Raw genomic sequence first — 25,851 nt, 5'->3', positions numbered from 1 at the left:
GTGTGTGACCTGTATTGAGAGTGCCCGAATGTGTTTCTTATTTCCTTTCAAAACACCTCTCAAACTTTGTAAATCAACCCACCTCTGCTGATGTGAATAAAGGAAAATTATTAGATGCAAGATTAGAGACAAATTACATGTAATTAACTATGCACATACTCTTATCAATGAAGATTAATCCAAGAAGTAGCTGAGGGAACGAGTCCAAGGGTGCTCAAGGCTTGGGTAATTAAATAAAGAGTAGAGGGTGGACTTGTTAGAGAGAACAATAATTAAGATAAATGGTAATCAATACTGATATTTAAGATCAACAAGCTAAATACTAATCTCTCAAAAGCTCTAATCCCTTGTGAAAGTACATGGATTGCTCACTCACCCACACCAAACAAGCTACGGTAGATGATACCTATGTGCAGCCATGCATGCATGTGGTAGTGTAGAAATGTGTGAGAAGTGTAGCTCAAGCGAAAAAAGAAACTATAGAGGACAAAAAAAGAAAAACATCTGTTAAATAGCTAGGTACGACAGGCATAGTTTCAGACATTGCTCGATCAAAATGCTATCATCAAGGTTTTCAGTTAAAATATCAAACTTGAACTGATTATGCCTGTTGCTGAAAACTGAACAGGGAAGTTTGCTTGAGTATATGAAAGAGACTGAAAATGCTCCAGTGAAAGCTTTCATACATTGCAAATAAATGTGGGCCCGGCCTGTACCCTCATGTGCTAGTGTTGCCTTCACTCATGTTCTTAATCAACATGGCGCTACTGTTCTGTTTATTTCCTGTTGATGGTGATGCCTCCTTTTTAGCATGATTGATGTTTCGTAGTGTTATCACTGAAAGTAAAGGCTGCTACAGATTGTGCCTGCCAAAGGCTGAACATTTGAAACTGTGTTACTGATAGTGAGGCTCAGGAAGAATCGCTTGGGTTCTCTGTGACTCTTGTGGGTGCTGTTTCCAGTATTATTGACACCCTTTGTGATGTTGACAACTATGTCGTAACCGTTATTACAGAGGTAAACAAACAACTAATTTAAGAATTTTATTGTTGCAGCCCCTCTAAGGTCAGTATCTCTTTTAATGATGTGGAAAGACTGTTGTTCTGCAGGCTGTGGGAAACATTTTTTTCAATTTTCCCAATTTGTTTCCAAAACAAAAGCTACCAGTTTTTTTGACTATCCAAGAACTTTTCAAAGTCTTAGAGAAACAGGGGACAATTTTTTCGGTTTTTCTAAACAACATAGGTATGCATCTACTTGAAAACGGGCTACTACAAGAATTGTTGGGATATAGCTTGAGAGGTGTCCTTGTTTGTCTGTCTCCAGTGTGGTCATCATTAGAAAGAGCAATGGAACCAGCAAAAGAGGATAAAGAGCCAAGAATAGAACTCTGGAAAAGCTACACGGAGCTTTGGTCCAACCTCATTGATTTTGACGGTGTAATGCATCATAAACAAAAAGGAAAGGAAGGAAGTTCAGAAAGCCGACTTAGTGATGGCTCCAGTTTACAAATACAAGAGAAAATTTTTGATGCCATGATTGTGTGTGTAATGAAGGCTTTGCGGGAGCTAAACCTAAAGTACAGAGTAAAAGGAGCAACAGTGGACAAAGAAAGCTCAGGTTTTTTCATCTCTTGTGCTAAAAGCCAATAAAGCTGTGGTCTCAAATAAGCTAGCAAGTTACATGGTGGTATGTTTTTTGTAGAAGCTGATGGTACCCTAAATCCAGATAATGACATAAATCCAATTGAGCCATTGAATGAGCAAGATATGAAGAAGTTCTTAAATCTGGTAAGCAGCCACTGTTTGTTAGGCTCGACAAGTATTTTCTGTGAAGCTAATTACTTGCTTCAGTTGGAACAATAATCAAATGCTTGCATTGTTTGCCTCGTTACTTTTCAATAAAAGCCCAATGGAAACAATATTTACGCATTTTGCTTCGTTGTGTTGTAGAAAAGTAGCTTCCTCGTATGGAATTTCAAGTTTAAATGTAAGTATACACACACGTTCATGTTTATGTTTAACTGCCCAAAGTTGTCAAGCTTTTGGCACGCGTAAACAGCTTCCAAACTCAAACTTAAAGATGCAAGTGTATGACAACAAATGTAAGTTCGCAAAAGAAACCTCATGTTTAAAACAGGCTAATACACCAAAGCAACAGTTTATATATGGCTGCCTATGAAGTGTCAATAGTTTATATATGGCTGCTTATGAAGTGTCAACAGTCTTCATCACTGTTAACTATGGTGATACATAAGCAGTAAAACACACAGACATTGGAATATACGCGCGACTGAGATAAGACAGAACAAGACCCTTCTTCTTCATTGATTGTGGGGAACAAGATTACAATGGCTTTTTCTTGGAAACTGAATAGCGTAACTTCCGAGATCACATGAGACTCCCAAGACAGCCACAGATATTAAGATCAAAATAGACTTTAGACCTTACACTGTATAAGTAATGGCAAGATATGCCTTTTACACAGGCACTGCCCGGTGGCTTGAAATTTTCCCAAAATTTGGCCCTACTCCCACAATCCCTTGATCCGAATCAAAGAACTGTGTTAGGTGGACTGCACCCTTGCAAATTCGGACCATAAGTGCTGAGTCTGACTAGAGCACTTGCCGCTACCGTACTGCCACCCATGATTGGAGTACTCTCCCCTGTCTTCACCACCAGCGACTCTGTCTTCTTCTCCACAAGTACCATTGGATTATGCTCTCTTGTACTGCCTTAGTGGTTAAAACTTCTATTCGATCGAACAACATTGCCTGTTTTGCCTCCATACTCGTGACCTGCTCCTTTAAAGTTCTGTTTTGGGCACACAATGCCTTGCTTCCAACATCAACTCCTTGTCCTCTGCTTTGACAAACAGCTTTTCCAGGTCTTTAATCGGTTTCTGCATCCAATTGCTAAGCGTCTTTTTCACACCATCCCACAGCTCTTCCGATTTCTCCTGCAAACTCTGCTTCAATTCTTCAACTTCGTTTGTAGTAAGAACTACCCCTTGCATCTCTGCGGTGTCCTCCAACACTTCCTTCTCAAGAGTACTTAAAGCTTGAACCCGATCATACAACAACGTATTCTCCGCCTGCACCTTTCCGAATTTTGTGTGCAACTCTGCCATCCGCGCCATCACATCAGCCTCAACAGCATTAGTCTATGCCTTGAATTCATCCAAGGCTACTTGAAATTTTAATAATTGCTCAACTTTGGACACCTTCATTTGCTTAATCTCCTCCTCCAATTCCGCCACATAATTTTGCAATTCCCTATATTGCTGATCCGCCACCTGCAGGGCTTCCTCTGTCTCAGTATTCTGTTTTGCTTTGTCTTTTGCAGCCTCTAGGTCCTCCTTTTGCTTCAAAATGAAATTCTGAATAGACTGAACACGGCCCGTTGCATCCTCCATATATGTTATGGTCCACATCGGGGTATACAATCCGCTTTTAGGGACATTCAACTCCTGCAGAGCTTCAACACCCTCAGGTTGTTTCTTCTTCTTGACAAACTTAATTTTCTCCACTAGCTTCTTTCCCACAATATGGTCTACATTCGGAACGAGAGATTCCATTTTTGGTGGAATATCCTCTATCTCAGTAATCTGCACCTTGCTTGGCTATGGTTTTGCTCAGCTAAGTCTCCTTTTATTCTCAGCACCAAGCTCCCTTCTGATCTTCTGCACTTTCTCAACAGTTTCTGAAACAAAAGCATACAAACCTGCTAAATAAGAAGTTAGCCGGTCCAAATGCGACGCTTATCCATCTGATTATACACATTCCTCTCTGCTGTGAACAAAGGTGGAAAGGCATCCTTGCTCATATATGTATTCTTTGCCATCAGGCACACTCGGTCAAGTACCACTTAATGTACCTCCTTCACGACAAATCCGAATGTTGCACCATGTAGTAATTCTTCGACCTTGTGGGTGGCACTGGGTGCCCCAAACTTTGTGCGCATGACATGGTCTGTCACCTTCATCATTGGGGAATCTTCCACTAAAGGTAAGCCAAATACATTGGACACTACCTCAGGTGTTATCTTCACACCTTCTAATGTATCTCCTTCACCTTGCTGCAACAAACCCAAGATTTCTGCTGCATTCTCTACTGCCCCCCAAGCTTTCCATGGCTTGGTTGCAAACTCCCATAAGCCAATACGCTTCATCCACGCAGCCGTACTAGGATTAGCCGTATCAATTTGCGACTCCACCAGGCTACCTTGCGCTTCATTACCCCCTTCATCTACGTCTATGACCACGACCGTTGCAGATTCTGCTGCAATACCCATCTTCACCATAGCTTCCTCCTTTGCCCTGCACAGTGTCGCCATGGGGGAAGGCATACCTGCTGCAAAAGTCTCAGCTGCTGCAGCAGCCTCTGATTCTAAGGTTGCAAGCTGCCCCCTTAGCTTATTTAACCTCTCCAACTTTGCTAACCTCTCCAACGCTGATAGCTGCATGGTACCTTCGGGAGAGTAACGCATGCAAACACAGGGGTGTAGTGGGTGAAATGACTGACTGCCATGCAAAGTACCCCCGTAGGATACTTATAATGATGTGCCCTCTGTTTGAGGCAAATCAAATGACTTGACACCCCTAAATTTGAATTAGCCTGCAATTTAAGAAGTTCTCCCGCCAACGGCATATCCGATTCCGCTGGATTTAACTCACCCTGCAGATATCCCTCTTTGGGTATGCTCACTGTAAACAACTTGAGCCGGAATCCATTCACTGGCTTCAGTACATCCGCCCCAAAATAATCTCTCAATCTAAATGTGCCTTGCCCCAGATCCGCAATGATCCGATACGGTCCAATGTACCGTAATTTAAGCTTTCCAGGATGTGGCCCCAACTTGGAGTTATACACCATAACCCAGTCATTCACTTTAAACATCTTGAACTGTACATGTCTATTTACCCAAGCTTGTCAGTGTTTTGCACAACTTCCACTATGTAAGAGCTGATAACCCGATCCTCTTCCAACTTTAGTAACTGATTTATTCTATGCTCCAAGGACTCTGTGGACTCATTCGCTGCTTTGCTGCTATCCTCAGACTAGGAACAAGATACTCCATGGGCACTACTACCTCCAGACCATACACTAGTCTGAAAAGAGTCATCCGTGTTGCACTTTATAAGCTGTTTTGAAGGACCATAACGCAGAATCAAGCTTATCATCCCAATCCTTCTTATTGTCAGACACAATCTTCTTAAAAATCTTCAGCAACACCTTATTAGAACTTTCCGTCTGTCCATTTGCCTGTGGATGATACGGCGGCGACTTCTTATGCATCTTCATGTGTGTAGCAGTCAATTCTTCAATAGCTGAATTCAAAAAATGTGTCCCCTGATCAAAAACCAGTTCAACCAGGCAGCCAAATCTCGTCATAATACTCTGATAAAGAAATCTTGCTACACTAGATGCCTTATTATCTTTCAATGCCTCTGCCTCAACCCATTTCGTACCATAATCTGTAGCCACCAAGATATATTTGGTCCCAGTCCTCAAGGCCTTGGGCTTAATGGGTCCGACAAAGTCTAGCCCCCATTTCTGAAATGGCTCCAAAGGGATAACGGATGATCCAACATCTGATCAATAGGCAGTGGTTGACGTGTTTTCTGACACTTTAACATACATATGTGCATCTGTGAGAACTGTTGGCCACCATAGACCAGCTTGGATAATCTTTTTACTTGTTATTTCTCCTGAGAAATGTCCTCCCGAACTTCCAATGGGCCTCCCTTAACACCGCATGCTGCTCCTCATCAGGCACACATCACCTAATTATCTAATTAATTCCTCTTTTATACAGTGCACCCGTAATCACTAGAAATGGCGGAGTCCCTCAAAACAAATTTCCTCCTTTGGTCCACTGTCAACCCCTGTGGAATCATCCCATCCACCAAAAAAAGCCAAAAACTGATCATACCATCCCTCATTGTGCACTTGGGTGGGAATAGTCTCACTTTGAACTTGAACATGGAATATACGAGCATCAGGTAACTCATCTAAAATACCTTCAGGTGGCTCACCATGCTCCATCCTGCTTAAAAAATCTACCAGACCATGCTACCTTCATGGTGTATGAACAATAAGAAAATCAAACTCTTGCAATAATAGCATCTATCTTGCCAATCTTCCAACTAGTTGAGGTTTCCGGATAAGATACAACAAAGCCTAATGATCCACATGAAAAATCACTCTATTGCTCAAAAGATAATGATGGAATTTGCGAAGAGCATAAACCATTTTCAAGGCTTCCTGTTCTGTCACCGAGTAATTCTTCTTTGCTGATGATAGTAGCTTACTTGCATAGGAAATGGGCTTGAACCATCCTTGCCTTACCTCCTGCATTAAAACTGCCCCTACTTCAACATTCGAAGCGTCAACAAATACATGAAAAGGAAATTCCCAATTTGGGGGTTGCAATATAGGGGCTACCACCAACATCTTTTTTAGCACCGTGAATGCTTTATCCTGTGCAAGTCTACAAACAAAATCCACATCCTTCTTTGTGAGATAAAACAATGATGCCATAATATCCGCCAGGTAACGTAAATTCCAACTATGCCACTTAATCTGCCCATTAAACCTCTGCAGCTCTTTCAAATTCCTTGGAGCAGGTACCTTCTGAATTACTTCAATCTTATCAGCATTAATAGAAATACCCTCTGTTGAAATCATATTTCCCAAGTGCTTTCCTCTTGTCACTGCAATAGCACACTTAAAGGTATTCAAAGACGTCCAAAACATCCGACAGTGAATAAAACATATCCTTAAATGCTCCAAATGTTCACCCTTCCTGCCATATACATAGAAATCATCCAAGAACACCTTCATGAAATCTGTCAGATATGGTTCAAAAGTTTTATTTGCTGCCCCTTTGAATACTCTTGAGGGCCATTCTTTAATCAAAGTTCATTACTTCATAGGCAAAAGCTCCCCATCCTATAATGAATGCTGTTTTCGGAATATCCTCCTTTGCCATTGAAATTTGATTATACCTAGAAAATTCATCCGAAAAGCTATACATCTCTTTGCCTGCAACCTCATCCAAGAGAGTAGCAATAAAGGGTAACGGAAATGGATCTAATATTGTGGCAGCATTCAATTTTCTATAATCCACATATATCTTCAACTTTCGTGACTTTTTGGACACCACCTCTATGGGTGATAACCATTCTGTTGACTCCACTGGTTTTATAAATCCTGCACTCAGCAACTTATCCAATCCTTCTTTAACTTGCTTTGCATAGTTAGGATTCATTCCGTACTTGAATCATTGGGATATCATCCTTCTTTTCCTGGCATATATGAATACTCCCATGCAAATACATCTCTAAACTCCACCAATGATGCCCACAACTGCTGCTTAAAGTCTTCATCTATGTGAACACTTCGTTTGACAACCTTTGGTACTGCAGCCTGCCTAGGTTCCCAAATTCAAGTCGTGCAGATTATCCTCTTGAACTCGAGTAGTCCCCTCCATAGTGTGCTCATACACCACTTCTGCCTTCTTATTTGCTTCTTCTGAATCTGCTTGTGATTCGTGAATATTCAACTCTTTGACATATCAATTCTTCCTTTGTGACCTGCTGAACATCCTCCCCATCCAATTTCTTTACACACTCAATTTGAGAACATGCCATTTCCGTTTTTCCCGTCATCCAATGTGCAACATCAATGTCAAACACAGGGAGCACAGTCGGATTAGACTGAAGAAAAAGATTCTCTTCATCATCTGTAACATCCGCCGCCAATTGGATGGACTGCGCATATAATGGCTTAACTATTTTATCCACTTTAATTTCATTCTTCATGCTACACTTGACTGACTTCTTCCCCTTCCTGAAAATCAACTCATTAGTTTCCCAATCCTGCTTCAGCTTCACAACTCGGAACGAAGGTCGCCCTAGTAACATGGAATAGGCCTCCCTTGTATCTATCATTCTTAACCTTAAAGGTCAATCTTGAAATTAGAATCTCAAGTCCTCTCAACAATCCAATTGGTTGAATCCTTCGTTGGTCCGCCATCTTTACTTGGAAGGGTGCAGGATCCAACGGAACATCCTTCATTTTCCTATATTCCGATTCCGGTAGGATATTAACCCCTGATTCTCCATCCAAAAGTACATTTCAAATTTTTTATTCTGGCATTCCACTTGAGCAGTAGGTACCCGAAAATCGACATCCTCTGCTTCCAATCCATAAGGCTGAATGAATATCTTCCTTCTCTTGCTGAAGTATGCCCATTTTCTTCATCATTCTTTCCTTAAACATTGGAGTCGTATGCAATAGCTTCCCAATTGTGATGTTCAACGGGGCATCTAGTAATTCTTGAAAGAACTCATCCATATCTTGCCTATCTTCTGCAACACTATACTCATTCTTTTTTTGAACTTTCTCCAACTCCTTTGTAACCTCGTCTCGAACCTCCTTCCGATCTTCTCAATTCAATGGTGGCTTCAGCTTAGCCTTAGATTTCGTCACTGCCATAGCTTGCCTTTCAACACTTTCTGTTATACAAACAGAACAGTCATAGGATACCCGGATGTCCTCGGTAGGCTCAGTGTCACTTTTCTCTTCAGGGATTATCTTCATAACCACCAAATTTGCTTGTGGTACCGACAAATCTTCTTGCCTTATTGGAGGATTAAAATTAGGAGGCCCTCTCGGTGGTAAAACTTGATATTTATAGTTCCTCAACCATGGTGGTAAACCCCCTCTTCCTCTACCTTGTTGATACTGCGGTGGCATATTATCCCATCTTGGAGGATACCCTCGAAAATTTCCCCTGCCAGTTGGAGGTCTCCAATTCCTCCTTTGATCATGTGGGTACCAATTTTGGTCCATTCTCTCCTGTACTTTTGTATCCACCCGATTTACCGAAGGGCCTCTTAGTTGAGAGCTTTGTGGTACATTTCCTCTGGACTTTGGATTATACCAGCAATTTGCCGTCGCATGCCCCAGCTTATCACAAATCTCATAGAACGGTTTGGTATCCTACTATCTCAAGTCCCCAGAGTCTTCAATTACTGAATCAAAGAACTAAGCTCCCTTACTTCCTCTTTCTTCTTTTTAAATTTCTTGCGATCTTTTCTGGATTTCTTGACCTGCTTCCTTTGCTCCCCCCCCCCCCTTTTTTTTTTCTTTCTTGATGTTTTGGAATCCTCATCCTCAGAATTGTCCCCTCCAGTTGCATAATGAAAAATGCACTTTCCAACAGACTAGAAGCTCACCCAACCTCAAGAGTGTCTCTTAAGTAGTCTCCTTGCTCCTTCAATCCTTGTGGCTGTCATGAGGACGTGGCAATTGCTAACCTTAGTTGTTGGTTTCTTTTCGATGATTTTTATTTAATTTTTGGGACCCTCTTTTTGAAGTCACAAATGGTTGGACATGCATGGCCAATGTGAAACGGCTGACGGCCAAGAGTTTCACCCGTAGTTGGGAAGGGCAGGCCGCCACGAGATTGTCGGGCCAGTCGTCACTGGAATCCGAGCAGTAAAAGGGTGTCTAGGCTCAGTTCAAAGTCATTTAGGCCCATCGCTACAGTTATAAGTCGGTGGGTACTAGGAAATTAACTCAAAAGAGGCAAAGTGGACACATGGCGTCTCCAGGTGGAATTTCCCATTCTAGCATGAAGAGGGGGCGCCCAAAATGAGAGAGGAGGCTGATTTAACACATTGTGAGCTCTACAGTGTGTGTGAGAGTAGTTGGTGCAGGTGATGAAGCTTTAATGGAAAGCTTGTCTTCTCCCTTGCACTATGCAGTGTGATGTTTCTGCTCTCGTGCACCTCTCTCCCCTTTTGAATATACAAACGTGATGCCTTGCTCGAGGGCTTTTCATCTGTATGTACGGTTGTGTGGGTTCATGCGCGATTGCCGAGGCAAGAGCCTCTTGCACAGGTACTAGATTAGCTAGTTGCTAATCCCCTGCAGGTATAGGTGAATTCGGAGATATTTCACGCGAGAAATCTCGTCCGATTCAAAGGGCAAGTAGCCCTACAGGTGCGGGAGCTCGAGGACTTGCTACGGATGTGACCGGCTGGCGAAATGGAGCCCAAAACAGGGAAATACAGCCTGCTGTGTATTTTTGCAGGTTTGGGGTTTCGGCCCTAAACGGTCCGTAATACCCCCAGGAGGTCTGGGAATGCGAGGGGACCGCTGTGCAGGTGATTTAGCGCATTTTTAGGGCAGAAAACAGAGAATTCAGCGTGCTGCAGATTCTCGCCAGGTTTTGCGAAGTGTCCGTATGTGTCGGGAAAGTCACTTATTGCGTGGGGATACTGTCTGCGAAGCGTCCTAGTATAGTTATGCTATCGACATCGGGCCAGACCACGTCATTTAGAGCCCGGATTATGCGGGACAGCTCGTAGGAGATTTATTCCCTCTTTAAATACAATAAAGGAATACCGAAAGGGGCGCCAGTCTTTGGGGCCAACAGGTGTCGGCGTCTGCTTGGTAGCGCTCTAGCTTCCAAGCCGTATGTGTTTGATGTGTCAATTCACGTTACAGGTTTTATTTGCAAAGTTTCTTTGTGTCCTAAAGTCTAAAGTAAAGTTTCGGGTGAAAGCCAAAGTCTACCGCCCTACGGGCCGGTTTCAGTGGCTGCAGCAACAAACTCATCCAATGTAGCATCATGTCGGAGAGACTCCCTTAGCTTCTGTTGGGAAGCCTTGGGATGGGCTTTCTCCACCCACTTCTTTACCAAGATTCTCCTTGGTTGTTGGGGAAGCTTAGCCACCAAGGCCTTTTTTCTCGTCATGAGATCTGGAAAGGTTTCATCTAGTTGGAGCACTAGGTTTTCTAACTCATCCAAAACTTTCTCTTGGAAGTCACCAAGGCGGAGGCCTTACAAAACGTCGCCTTAATGTTTGCCGAATCTGAACTGATTATACCATTTTCTTCTAAACTATCCAAGGTCAAAGGAAAATGCACCAAGTAAACATCTTCACGGTTGATCCATCCTGTGTAGAAAGACCCTTGAAGGTAAGGAACTTGATGTTTACTTTGGCTGGAATGCTTGTTGGTTCTTCCATTGCCACGTGCTCTGGAGCCAGTTCTGGGGAGGGTAAAGGAGATTGTAGAAAGTGTGGTTGAGGAGATGATAAGCGTGGCAAAAAAGTGGTTGAGCTGGATGCTTGGGAAAGGGGTGGGAGTGGGGGACTTCTACTAGGTAAGAAGGGTTGACGCTTTCTAAGGTAGTATTGCAGAGGGCTCTTTAGAGGGCTAGAACGGTCTTTAGACTGCCTTGTATGGTCATGCATGAGTAGCCTAAGAGATAAGCTACTTAGAGGGAAGAGAACCTCCTAGCACTATTAGATCTTTGGCTTGCACGATAGTAGACGTTGATAAGCTACTTTTGGCATGTGCATAGTAGTGGACATCTGCATGGACGTGTACAAACAAGTGCGCATACATGCATGGACACAAGTTGCCGAGTTTTGTTTTTTGCAAAGCTTTTCCTCGGTGGTGGTAGAAGAAGTTTGGAGACGTTTAATGCTTTATATGGATGCTAGATCCACCCTACACAACTCTAGGCAATGGTTTTTGCAGTGTAGCTCACGGCATGGCCGAATGCGATGATTTTAGCACAAGTGCTCCTTGATGATTTGATTAATGAGAGAAACGCCTTGGTGAAGTGTATAGAATGAAGACCACTTGTTGCATGACAACATGGTGGTAGTCAGATTGGGCCCTGGTATGCGGTTACGGTCACGTATGTGCTTTTTTGGGAGATGATGCTTGGATGTGGCGTTGATGGCTTTTGAGGCTATAGAGATGTCTAAGAGGCTTCTAGAGTGTGGAAGATGCAAACGGCAAGTGGTGATGCACCCATTCCACATAAAAGTTTGCGTGTGTCACGGACACTACCTAAATATGGGAAGTAGCCTGCATGGGTATGGAATCATGCCACCAAGTGGCCAAAAGTAAAATGATGATTGATGAAGATGATATTTGCTTATCAAGCATCATGCATATCAAATTTGAGGATTTACTGACATTGTTTGGCTTTTTCCATTGAAAATGCTTTTTTGGGCCAAAAACTTGCAAAAAAGCTGATAGAAAGTTGCCGTGAGTGTTCAAGCTAGGGGGATGCTTGCTTGATAAAAAATATCAGCACTTTCTTCTCTTTTGATAAGAAAGAAGCAAGGTTCTTCTTGGTGGCCTAGTGCAGTCCACACTTGTTTGCTTCTTGTATTTCAGTGGTGTGTGAGGGAGTGAATTAGGGTTTCTTCTCTTCACTTTGGCCTTTTCAGATTGTTTATGGAATTTTTGAGGATTCCATGGATATGCGTGTAAGAAATTGAGGGAAGAAGGTACGTCTTTCTGAGAATCTGACCTTGTATCGATGCCATTGGTACACCGAAGAGTCCAACAGAGTGGAGTTTGGTGTTGCTTCTGCAATGGTTTGAGAGGTCTTCTTGTGGTTGGAGTTTGGTGTTTTTGATGATCCTTCTAGTTGTCTTTTGGTGGTCGTTATCTGGGATTCCAAGCCTTGATCAACTCGACTCACTTCTCAGTGCCTGCAAGTAGGCAGGGGCTTGTAGTTTGAGAAGTTTTGGAGCTTGAGTCGAGTGTGGGGAGGTTTTTCAATGAACTATTAAGTGGTCTTGTGTGAGGTGAAGGGAGTTCCTTGTGTTGTGTTAAGGCGTGTGTGTGTACTCAGTATCTTTTGCTCCATCAACGTGCTAGCTAGACATGCTAGACCAAATTGACTTATTGGACCTCTCACCCAGCTAGCTCCAATTGGCATGCTAGACCAAGTTTACCAGCTAGACCAGGTCGACTTGCTAGCCTCCTAGCCTGGACTAGTCGAGCTAGCCAACCCAACTTCTCCACCTTGGCTAGCTGTTCCACCAGTTGCAATGAGCAATGGAGTGAGACTTCAGATGCGGTCCCACCGGGCATGCCTAAAATGAGAGGAGTGGGTGCTCCTCAATGCGCTAGGCAAGAAACCTCACTCCATGGCACAAACTAGACATATGAACATGGAACATAAATGTACTCAAAATAACAAGACAGGATAGACTCCAAGCCGAGTGTAAGCATCGACTACTCTGAATGTATCAACTACAGACTCTGGCTGGCAGCACACATAGCTCTAGACCAAGTGCTCACAAGGTACAATGGGGTGTCGAGGCTCAGATTGTGTAGGGAGAGTGTTGTGCACAAAGACTAGGCTCTAGGCGAAAGACTCATACCAAACTCATACCAGACTGTCCTTAGATATAATGACTTTGCATCATCCATAACTCTAGCAAATCATAAATGTTTATGAAGAGACAGCTACACATATCTGGACTGTAGTGGTGGTGATAGGCTGGCCAGAGTGTCCACGCGATTGCCACTCCTCAGTGTCCTGCCAAGCGCCTCTAGTCCACTAGACCACTGAGTCACTGACATGGCCCTCTAGTCCACTAGACCACTGACATGGCCCTGGTCCACCAGTTGAGAGTGTCTGCCCAAGTATGATTTCCAAGATCAACTGTAGCTGCTTGTCTAGTGCAAGTGACAGTGTATCTCTACTACACTCCCTTGCACAGAGAGTGATAGAATGGGAGAGAGAAGAAGAGAGTGAAGGAGAGGGGCGGAGTTGCCCTTTTAGACAGATAGGCCCCTCAAGAGGCCCATCATCATATTATATCATAACAGAACACAAGAAGCTCTCCGTCTGCAAAAATTGAATAAAGTTGATGTGTGCTATGACCAAGAGAGAGGGAGAGAAAATCGTCCCAGAGCTCTAAAAACTATTACAACAAACTTAAAGCCCGCCTCTTTGGATTGTATAGGGCTAATATTTCAAGCATGTACTTTTTCTCCCTTGGTTGAGTTACTGCACCTAATGGGTGTGAGATTAAGCAGCTATCTTTATACTTTTCCATATGCTTCATATTGTCTACTTATTCATCTTTACCTGTTCAATCGTTTAGGAACAAAACATGTATTCTTTGCTCTTTTCAACATCATTATCTTACTAACTGGTGTACCGGCTGAACTTGAAATTGGTTATGGTATGCATAAGATATTTCCGTCCAGCTGGAAAGAGACCTGTAAATTATGTTTTTTCTCAAAGTTTTTGTTTTTGTATATAATGACTCTCTTTTTCCATTGAAACAGAATAACAAGCTCTTATTTCCAATATAGTTGGAAATAATTTACATTTGCTTGCTGGGTCATTATAGGTGCCTCTGTTTTGCAGGTGGAGTTTGTACAGGGGTTTCTCTCAAGGTATTGCTTTTGTCATCTGTTTAGACGACCTAAACCGAAAAGATTTTTCAATGTCAATCGCTTGTTTTGTTTACTGGAAGTTGAACCTAATTTCTTATATGTTTAGATCTTCTTTTCCAGTCAAGCTGTACCCTACTATTCAAATTGGGTTCTTCCGTTAGTGCAATGCTTGGTAGAACTTTCCGGTTGCTATCCACTTCTTAGTGGATTTTATAAGCTGTTGACGGTGATTATGAGGATAGCTGATAACAATGGCTACTTCGAGTGCAATAATGACTTGATATCAGCAAACAGTGATATTACTGCAAACTGTCAGGTATTAATTGGTCACTTAATTCAGTGCATGGAAGAACCATGTATTTGCATCTCTTATCTAGTCTGTGGAAAATACAGGTGGACACATATGAGAGGCAAATACAGCCTTATGTAGATCAGGAATCTGATGTTTGCAAAGATCTGCTTAGACGGTATTTGCAAGAAGTTATTATCTCAAGCAAACGCTACAAGCTGGAATTGTTGGCATCATGCTTACGGCTGTGCTTGTCAGCTCCTCCTCTTCTGATGGGCGTGAATTTGTTAATTGACCCTATAAAGGTCGCTTTGACAATGGGATTGAGATATCCTTAGTTTCTTGCAGTAATGTGTGCTACTAGACTAGATTTTTACTCAAGTGTTTTTTGATGAGCTTCAATTACTCTTTAGCCTGGCCTTTAGGTTGCATTGCTAACAGCGAGTGCATGAATCGTAATAGTCAGCCCTTGATAAACTGCACATATTATCCTTTAGCAGAAGTTGCCATGGATGCATTGGACAGGTGGATTACATATAACAGATGTGAACTAGAGTCGTTTCTGGATACCATTGTCCCATACTTGAATCATTATCTCTCCATCAATATGGCTGCTTCTACAGTGGAGGATGAATCATTTCACACAGGGAATCTAGAGAACAGAAGTGTCTTGTTTAGGAGGATCCAAAGGGAACGTAAAGAAAGGATGCAGGTACAACTTCACTTCTACTCTTTGTTTCTAATTCAAGTCTAGAAAGCTAAAAGGTAGGAAGCTATCAAGATGCAAAATGATAAACTTTTTTGGCATCATGAACCACTCGAAATTTTTGTAAACATGAAGGTATACACCACTGCTCCATGACTTGGGGGCATTAGTTTCAAGTTGTAGGTTGTGGCTTGTTTCTGCCATGAACCTCAGCAAAGATGCTCATAAACATTTATAAGGGAGGCTCCAAGCCTCGTGGACCTCAGATACATAAAGCACACTTGACACATATCTCTCTTGGAGGTTTCTACACCCTAGTGCATCTCACTTGAGCCTTGCATGGTAGTTTTCCCCACCTTGCCTGATAGATTACAGCTGCATTACATATTTTGTAGATTTAATTGATGTCCATTGAGGTATGATAACCGTGCATTTAATTTTTCTCTGATTGGTTATTCTAGCTTTTGGAAAACATTAAATTGTTATTTCTTTCTTTCTAAATCCTTCAAAGGTTTTTTAGGTTTGCGTGTTCACCAAAACCTTGAAATTTATGGCTCAATTCTTGTCATGGTTATATTCATCTTTGCACACAAATATGCATCCTGTCAGATAACCTGTAAAGCTTAGCCATATGCTAATCTTAGGTATTCATTTCCATACGCATACAGATTGTAACCTTGTAGCATTTCAAGATCCATGCATTTTCTTCTAGATCAAAGAAGGGTACCTGCCACCATCCAATAACAGGCACGTGTATAGAGCTCATTTTTTATCAAATGTTTCTCAAAAGAACAAAATTCCATAATTATATATGGAATAGATTTTTGCATATACATATGGTATGGATAGACTGATAAATGCAATTACCTTATTTTTACAAGCCTGATGTGAAATACTGCACATGAAAGAAAAGGAAACAGACTAACACGAAAACATAAAACACAGTTTGTTACTATGGAACCTTGTGATGTGAGTGGTAAAGCTTAGGGGAGAACATTCAGATAGATTTTGTTGATACGCTCTATCCTCTGGGGAAAAGAATAACGGTCATTTGGGATAGGCGTACACATCTCCCTTGTGGTTTTTATGAAACAGACACTCAGATTGATTTTCTGTTTTCAAGGGATTCTACACGTTTCGGAGAACGCTCATACACAAATAATAATTAATTGTATCAAAGCGACCGTACATTTTTTTGATATGATCAAAACTCATTGTGCTGTCTGAAAATTTTATGTGGTTTTCCTTTGGTCATTGGCTTCTAATGCTATCATATACTTATTGTTCTTTTGAATGCCTTATTTTTGTTGAGATTGACCAAGAAAGTATTCTTCGGGTTCACAGCCAGATCCTTTCCAACATCTACAGCTCAGAATTCTGAAATTTCTTGGTCGCATTGGAAAGCATGCCCATTCTCTCGTCCCAGATGTAAACCTCCTTCAGATCGTTGGAGTCGGTGGTCTAGCTTGGGGCACTACAGATCAACTACGATTCATACTTCCGTTCAGGGATGATAAAACAGATGCATGGCTAGGTATACTACTATCAATACATCTTCTTAACTTCTCTATCTCATTTGAAGCAACTTTTCTCTGAAATTGGAGTTGGCACAGAATCTCCTGGGGGGGCAATGATGACATGGAAGTTAGGGGATTTGTTTTCTTTTGTTATCCCAGCTTTGATTTTTTGTGGGTTGTTACAAAGTAAATCAGTGTCACAAAAGTTGTTTAAGGGCTTGTTTTGTGACACTGATTTAGAAAGTGAATCAGTGTTTCACTGTCACAAAAGCTGTTTAAGGGCATGCTTTCAAAAACTTAGTTTGTTGCGACTGGCATGGTGGCACCACTCGTGAACCATATGATTGAAAGAGAAGAGGAGATTAAATGCTTAAAGGAAGGACCCTTTGGGATGCCAGGTGGAGGAAAGAGGTGCTGCTTGCTGGATACCCACTGAGAAACATAGGCAAAGGAGAGTTTTCCTGTTGGAGTGTACGGTGGCTGCTAGTGCAGGGGAGGCCAAGAGCTCATCATGAAAGCAAGATTGATGCCATATAAAATGCTTAGTGGCTGCCCTGCGCACCCCTTCTTCACAAAAAGTGCAGATGATAACTGCTAGCAAGCTGGAAACCTGCTCCTAACGTTCCTACATTGCTATATGGAGGAAGTTCTTTACAGCTGGATCAAGCCAATGAGCCTTGGCAAGACACGGCAAGAATGTGCCGGGGGTCAGGTCTTGCAAGACAAATTAGCAATTAGCCGGTGCCAAATCAGAGAGCAGCTACAGCAGCAAAAGCAGCCAGTCACACTTGTTCGGAGAAGTTGAACCAGCTGTCGGGTGTGCACGCATTACTGCAGTTGGCAGCGTGCAATTCTCTTGGTCATGCAATAGCAGCGCATAGAGGTGGTGGTTCCACAAAGCAGTTACGTCACCAACGTGAACCCTTGGCGGTTCGTATGGCAGCGTGCACAAATTTGCAGTTCGATGGCAGTGCGTACGCACCAAATCTTACTACTACTGAGATGGAAGAGTAGTAATACTGGAGCGACGCTCCACATGACGGTGCGAGACTTATGGGACCACACTCAAAGTGGCAGCCTGGAACTGTAATGGATCCATGCGTCTTGATGTGGGTGCTTTTGAGGATAGCTTTACTGGAAGAGACATCATCTTTTACTCTGAGACACACCAGGCCCCTGGGCAATCCATGCCTCACATCAGTGGATACAGATGGGAGATAGCTTACAGACAGTAGACACGCTCAGAGCACAGAGGACGGGGCTCGGGGGGAGTGGCAGTGTTATTTAGAGAGGATTTGCAGCCATTGATACATATAGCCCGCAGGGATGAGCAGGCTAGGTACATGTGGGTGAGATTGAAAGCAAAGACATGCAGATATCTCTACATTGCTATTTGCTACTTTCCCCCGAGTACGTCGGTCTATGCATCACCCATAGGGCAGTCCCCCTTTTCTATTTTGGATGATGACATATGGGAGTTCTCTAGAGATGGTGACATTATCATTCTAGGGGACTTCAATGCTAGGACGGCCCATCACCAGACAGTGTTTTATGATACTTCAGAGGAGATGCTGAGAAGAGCTAGATGTTGTAGAGACGGGCCTGTCCAGACTATTACATGATGTGGAATATACTGAGTATGGGCGACACCTGATAGACATGGGCACCGCACATGGACTGGCCATGTTGAATGGCCTACAGAGGTTTCCTGCTTCGAGAGGCTTAACATGCTTCCTACACAGACATGGAGCCAGCACAATGGACTATGTCATGGCACAACCGAGCCTCATCTCTAGTATCCAAGACCTCACGGTTGGACCCAGACCTGTTGGTGTGGCAGTGGATCATGCTCTTGTATCGTTGATCATTTCTTTTCAGTTTAGTGTAGCACACAAGCTACGGGCAGCAGTCCCTACTCGCTACACCTTCACGCGGGAGACAGACTCTCTATACATAGATGGGATCTACAGACGCCTGCGCACAGAGGAGCCAGGGCGACCTCTGGAGGAGCTTACTACTATACTGACACAGATATTACATGATGCAGTAGCAGAGGCATACCCGCATACCCAGCCTAAGCAGAGACGCCGTTCGGGGGGCATGGCCCAGAACAGTTGGTATGATGAGGAATGCCGGGACACTAGAGCTAGACTTCAGAGGGAGGTGCTTTTGGGGGACGTCACTCATAGGCAGTCACAGATTGACTTCCGACGCCTAGTGTGGCGGAAGAAGAGGGCATTTTTGGCTCGCCTAGAGCAGGATCTATACCAGCTATTCTTGAGTCAGGACTCACGTGAGACGTTGAGGCTCTTTCATGAGCACTCCCCCCCCCCCCCCCCTTGCCCTATGCCATCACTTCTACAGAGGCATGGGGCCAATATGCATCATCTTTGTACACAGTTTTTGAGCAGCCCCCTCTTCTCGACCCCCCCGATCCATGCCCACACACATGTGTTTTTTTCACCGCTGAGATGGTGAGGAAGGCCATTCACAGGATGAGGACTGGGAGAGCATATGATCATGATGGCTTAGTGGCTCAACATTTCATGCATGCCAGAGATTTACTAGCAGAGCTTCTAGCAGTTATGGTTAACCGTGCCATGTGTGAGGGCTTGCCTGATACCTGGAGCCTATCTACTATCATACCTATCTTCAAGTCGGGAGACCCTATGGAGCCTGGGAACTATGGCACTATCATGATTGGACACACATTGGCATTGTTGTACGCATCTATTCTTGAGCATCAGTTGAGTAGATGGGCAGAGAGGGAGGGGACGCGCGCAGCCGGGCAGGCAGTTTTCAGGAGGGGTTTTTCTACTCTTGACCATATCTTGACACTCATAGCCATCATTGAGGACGGCAGATCGCGTGGGAGACGGATCTATTGCAGCTTTGTGGATTTCCGTAAAGCATTTGACATAGTGCCCAGAGCGAGATTGGTGCGCAGATTACAGCAGATGGGAGTACCCACAGAGCTCATTTGGGGGGTCATGGCATTATACAATTCAGTAGTGGGGCATGTACGCAGCCTTGAGGGTCTATCCACACCGGTTTACTCCACTATTGGGGTGAAGCAGGTTGGTATGTATGTAGATGAGGTTTCTGACTACATTGAGAGAGATAGTGATAGAGGCGCACAACTGGCAGGGACATGGATTCCACTATTGTTATATGCTGATGATATTGTTTTGATCTCTGACTCTCCGGAGGGGATGCAACGTCACCTGGATGCTTTGCATAGGTTTGCCCAAGAAAGTGGTTTGTCCGTCAACCTTGGTAAAACCAAGGTCACGGTATATAATACCACCCCACAGTGGATAAGGAGGTCAGCGCCCGCCTTCACATACGGCCAGGAGAAGGTGGAGTATATAGATGCTTACACTTACCTTGGAGTGGTTTCAGTGGGCCAGCATTTTCATTGAGGAGGGCAGCAGAGACTAGATTGACCAGAGCCCATGCAACATTGGGTAAATTGGAAAGGATGTGTTCACAGGTTTAGTTTCAGGAGCCGCGGACGAAGCTCTGGCTCTTTGACACTTTGGTGGCTTCTATATTGCTCTATGGAGCTGAGATTTGGGGACCTTCACTGGACCATCACGGGAGGACGGGCCGTGGTGATGGATGGGGGGACATGGAGAAGCCTCTGGTCTCTATGATCTCGCGGCTCATTAGGGCCAAGACTTCAGTACCACGTGCTATTATACGAGCAGAGCTAGCTGCCTCCCCACTGGTGGTTGAGGCGCTCACCAGATCTGTCTCCCTTCATACACCGCATGTGGGAACTTCCCAGAGACAGATATGCACGCCTCGCACTTGAGTCCTCTCGACAGTTAGCCATGCAGGGAGATACAGCATGCTGGTATGGGGAGATGACGTCATGGTTTCAGGCGCATGCGTCCAGCATAGACAGATTGCCTCCTTTCCAGTACTCACTGGATGCGCCCTCTCTGACTCTTACACAGTCCGAGATTAACAGGCTCATTCACCAGGACTTGACTCAGCTAGACACCAAGAGGACATGGATACAGCCAGTACAGGAGCTAGGCACGAAGATGGGTTTCTACAGAGAGCATCTCCTCCAGCTTACGGAGGATGGTTTTGTGATGAGGCCTAGATACATGGACACTCACCTGTCTCATGGGATACGATGTGCTATTGGCCAGATACACACATCTTCACATCAGCAGCGGATCGAGACTGGGAGATACAGCGGAGTACCTGTAGAGGCCAGGACATGCCCCCTGTGTGACATCGAGCCTGAGACAGAGTTGCACTACACATGCCATTGCCCTATCTACTACGGATACGAGGCCGCTTCCATTGCTTGTTCAGAGAGGGCTTTGGACCATTCTCTAGAGTCATGCGGTACGAGGATCAGAGATGCCTGGGTTTGTTTTTGCTCGAGCTGCGCAGACTCAGAGAGAGCTTAATGAGAGGAAAGACTAGCCAGTCTCAGAGACATATCATAGACTTCTTTAGAGCTGCCACTGGACACCCGGAGGAGTTACTACCACAGCAGAGCTCGTCGCTTTACACCAGAGGCATACTGATCGACCGAGTGACTGAGCTGGGGAGATCCAGACGCCCACGACTGCGGAGGACTACACAACATCGACAGAGACTGCATCAGAGGATCCGGGTCAGTTTGGCTCGACATGCACGACGCCGGGTGAGACTACTGCCCATGGAGGAGATTGATGAGATCCGCTAGCGACCGATGCTGGATCTCCTGTGATCTAGCTATCCCAGCTATTTGTTTTAGCTACTTAGTCCAGACTCAGCAGTCTAGGATTCCATAGTATTTTAATTTGTCATTTTGTCATTTTGTCATCTTGTTACTTTGACTTTGTATCAGATCCACCACATTGTAACTTTCTGGTCTCATAGGTCACTTTGGCCTTTTGAAGACGTTAATATAACATTTCATTTCATTTCATTCTCTCTCTCTCTCTCTCTCTCTCTCTCTCTCTCTCTCTGAGGAAATGCTCAGAGAAGTGGATTTATCACAAGAGGGGCTTACTAGAAACTCACAGGATAAAGAACACACTGAATACGGGAGACATCTCATGGAGATGGCAACTACACATGGTTTGGCCATACTTAATGGTCTAGAGAATTTCCCTTTATCTGGGGGATTCACATGCTTCCGGCACAGGCATGGGGCCAGCACAGTGGATTATGTCATGACTTCACCAAGCTTTATTTCTAGTATCGAGGACTTTAAGGTGGGACCCAGACCGGTTGGGATTGCAGTGGATCATGCTCTCTTGACCTTATCAATCTCCTTCCAATACAATGCCTCTCAAGTACCAAGGAAGAAGACGCACACAAGATATACTTTCACACCAGAGACTGATTCAGTCTATGTGGAACAGATCTATAATAGGATGTGGGCAGCCGAGCCAGTATATACTGTAGAGGAGATCACTTCTCAGCTAACAGAGATACTACATGGAGTAGCACAAGAGGCATAACCACATACTCAGCCTGATCAGAAGAGAGGATCTGGTAACATGCCTCAGAACAGTTGGTACGACGAGGAATGCAGAGAGACGAGAACCCAGGTCCAGAAAGAGCTTACACTTGGGATCATCACATATAAGCAGTCTCGGATTGCTCTTCGGCGTATAGTACGTTGCAAGAAAAGGGCATTTTTAGCCAAACTTGAGAAGGATTTATATCAGCTCTTCTTGAGTCAGGACTCACATGAGGCCTGGCGTTTATTTCACGAGCACTCATTGCCTCGGACAATTACTTATCCTGAGATTTGGGGTCAATATGTAACATCATTATATATGGTATCTGGACAGCCTCCACTACCAGATCCGCTAGAGCCATGCCCTGCTACTAGTACTTTCTTTACTACGGAAATGGTGGAAAAAGCCATTGATAAGATGAAGACAAGAAGAGCATATGATCACGAGGGTCTAGTAGCTGAACATTTGATCCATGCAAGGGATCTACTTTCAGAAGTCCTTGCTCGTCTGTTTAATCGGGTCATATGTGAAGGATGACCTGAATCTTGGAAATTATCTACTATCGTACCTATTTCCAAGTCAGGGGATCCTATGATACTCGGGAACTACCGTACCATTATGGTGGGTCACACATTGACCCGACTGTATGCATCCATTCTGGAACAAAAACTGAGTAGATGGGCAGAGAATGAGGGCATAAGGGCGACAGGACAAGCTGCATTCAGGAGGGGTTATTCCACTCTAGATCATATTCTTACGCTCAGAGCCATTATTGAAGAAGGAAGAGCAAATAGAAGAAGAATGTATTGTTGCTTTGTGGATTTTCGGAAAGCTTTTGATATAGTACCAAGGGCCAGATTGATACGCAGAATGCAAGAGTTAGGGTTCCCCAAAGAGATTATCAGGGGGATCATGGCCTTGTATGGGTCAGTAACTGGTTATGTACGTACTCCAAAAGGGGATTCAGACATTGTTCATTCCATCGTTGGAGTAAAGTAGGGATGCCCACTGTCCCCTACTTTATTTGGTATGTATATAGATGAGGTATCAGATTACATTGATAGAGAGGGTGACAAAGGTGCTCAACTTGCAGGGTCATGGATCCCTTTGTTGTTGTATGCAGATGATATTGTATTGATAGCAGAATCACCAGAGGGAATGCAGAGGTAGTTAGATGCATTACATAAATTCGCGGAGGACAGCGGACTGTCGGTGAATTTGGGTAAAACCAAAGTTATGGTGTTTAACACCACACCGCAGTGGGTTAGGAGATCGGCACCTACATTTGCATATGGCCAGGATACAGTAGAGTACACAGATGCATACACATACCTTGGTGTGGTATTTGCAAGACGAAAGTTTACTCTTAAGAAAGCAGCGGAGGCTAGATTGTCCAGAGCCTCTGCGGCCTTGGGAGGGTTGGAGAGGATGTGTTCACAAGTGCAATTTCAGGAACCACGAACAAAACTTTGGCTCTTTGATACTGTGGTGGCTTCGGCTATGCTTTATGGGGTCCAGATTTGGGGACCATCTGTGGATCAAGATAATTGGAAGCCAATGGAGAGACCTTTGGTATCTATGATTTCCCGAATGATTAGAGCCAAGGCCTCCGTACCACACGCGATTATCCGAGCGGAACTAGCTGCCCCTCCGATAGAAATTGAAGCTCTTACCAGATCAGTGTCCTTTATACATGGTTTATGGGATACAAATAATTGCCGCTATACTAGATTGGCCCTCGAATCCTCTCGACAGTTAGCAATGAAAGGGGATACATCATGCTGGTATGCGCAACTATCTTCGTGGTTTCAGAGACACGGGTTCAGTATGGAAAGATTACCTCCCTACCAATACTCTCTTGAGGCTCCATCACTGGCAATTACACGAACGGAGATTAATAAAATCATCCGTCAGGATCTTATACATGGGTAGACCCTACACAAGAATTCGGCACGAAGATGGCCGATTACAAAGAAAACTTCCTACAGCTATCTGAAGATGTATTTGTGATTTGCCCGAGCTACATGGATACCCACCTGTTTGATGGTTTGAGATGTGCTATCGGTCAGATTCGTACATGCTCACACCAGCTGGAAATTGAATTTGGCAGATTTAGGGGAATCCCACCTGAGAGCAGAATTTGCAGGTTATGCGGAATGGAGCCGGAGACAGAATTACACTACATATGCCATTGCACCGTATACTATGAGATACGTGGGCGTTTGCATTGCCTATTTAAAGAAGGCTTTGGACCTCTAGATAGAGTCATGCAATACCAAGATCAAAGATGCTTAGGCTTGTACCTATTGGAAATACATCGGCACTGGGATAATCTAATGAGAAGACAAAGAGCACTACAGCCTCAGAGGCAGATCACGGATTTCTTCGGATCAAGAGAAGCATGAGGGGAAGGAGAAGCAAGAGACCAGTAGCCAGCACAAAGGAGTACCCACATCCATACCAAACACCCTCATTGACAGGGCGATCGAGCTTAGGAAATCGAGACGTCCACGACCGAGATGGAAAAGCACACTTCACTGGAGGAGACTACAACAAAGGATTAGAAGCATTCTAACCAGAAGAAGTTTATTTAATACTTTGTATTTAGTTTTTCACATTTATTTTCACACTCACACACTTTTCACACTTAGTACTTTAGTACTAAGGTACCCAGACTTTGTAAGAGATTCACCACTTTTGTATCAGTTTGGTCTCATAGGTCATTCTGGCCTTTTTGAAGATGTTAATATAACATTTCATTTCATTTCTCTCGTGCGCGCTCCCCTCTGCAGCCCAGCGCCCCCCCCCCCCCCCCCCCCCCCCCCCCCCCCCCACTGCCCTCTGCTTGCGCTCCCCCAACTGCCCACACCCCTCGCGCTGCCGCACCTGCCTAGCCCCCCCCACGCGCTGCCCCCCCCCCGCCTTACCCTCCACCCCCCCCCACACACACACTTGCCATGCCCTTGCGCTGCCCCTCCCCTGCCATCCCTCGTCGTGTTCCCCCACTCGCCAAGCTACCACGCCAGCTGCCCTCTGCTGTGACCTGCATTTTCTGCAGAACAGAGACAGAGACCTGCATTTTCTGCAGAATAGAGACGGAGTCAAGGGTGCAACGCTGCCCTCTACTGTGACCTGCGTTTTTCTGCAGAACAGAGACAAAGAAAAGGGTGCAGAGAACACAGATTTGGTCGAGCAGGGAATTTTCTAATTGTTCTAGTACAGGTCCAGCAGTTTTCCAGGGGTAGGGATTTTTAGGAATTTTTCAAGAATCTGCAGATAGAATTTCAGAAACAAAAAAACCCAAGGGAATCCAGAAATTCAGTCAGCAGATTTTTTCGTCAAATGTATGCTTAATGCGGATGTATGCTTGATGCGGGAGACAATGTATGCATAGTGTGGATGCATATGTGCGCTTAGTGGCTCTTTTCCATACAGCGATTAAGCATGAGGAAGCTGAATGATAAAGCCGACCCCCTAGAGGATGCCATTCAAAAGTGCAAAGAGGAAAGGACGGAGACCATTACCAAGATAAACCGCAATCTATTGGGCACAATAAAAATGCTCGAAGGACGCGTGCTGATCAAAGAAAGCAAGATTAATACACTGGAAGATCGAGTGACGACTTA

The 25,851-nt window shown here is 44.2% G+C and overlaps 1 protein-coding gene across 1 annotated transcript in view; it reads left to right on the top strand.

The window, feature by feature from the left end:
• The window catches only part of LOC147459342 (uncharacterized), a 214,509-nt gene that overhangs the window by 40,962 nt on the left and 147,696 nt on the right, over positions 1-25,851 (top strand). The window contains exons 9-17 of the mRNA XM_086510636.1: positions 906-1,017; positions 1,110-1,245; positions 1,327-1,620; positions 1,705-1,790; positions 14,208-14,236; positions 14,357-14,552; positions 14,630-14,857; positions 15,013-15,237; positions 16,576-16,765. Coding sequence (XP_086366762.1) covers positions 906-1,017; positions 1,110-1,245; positions 1,327-1,620; positions 1,705-1,790; positions 14,208-14,236; positions 14,357-14,552; positions 14,630-14,857; positions 15,013-15,237; positions 16,576-16,765 — 1,496 coding nt within the window. The remainder of the gene's footprint in view (positions 1-905; positions 1,018-1,109; positions 1,246-1,326; positions 1,621-1,704; positions 1,791-14,207; positions 14,237-14,356; positions 14,553-14,629; positions 14,858-15,012; positions 15,238-16,575; positions 16,766-25,851) is intronic.

This window comes from Adiantum capillus-veneris, chromosome 4 (genome assembly GCF_014529385.1).
Source record: "Adiantum capillus-veneris isolate H3 chromosome 4, ASM1452938v2, whole genome shotgun sequence".
NCBI lineage: Eukaryota > Viridiplantae > Streptophyta > Polypodiopsida > Polypodiales > Pteridaceae > Adiantum > Adiantum capillus-veneris.
The sequence above is the reverse complement of the archived record's forward strand: the minus strand, read 5'-3'. Positions and strand labels throughout refer to the sequence as shown.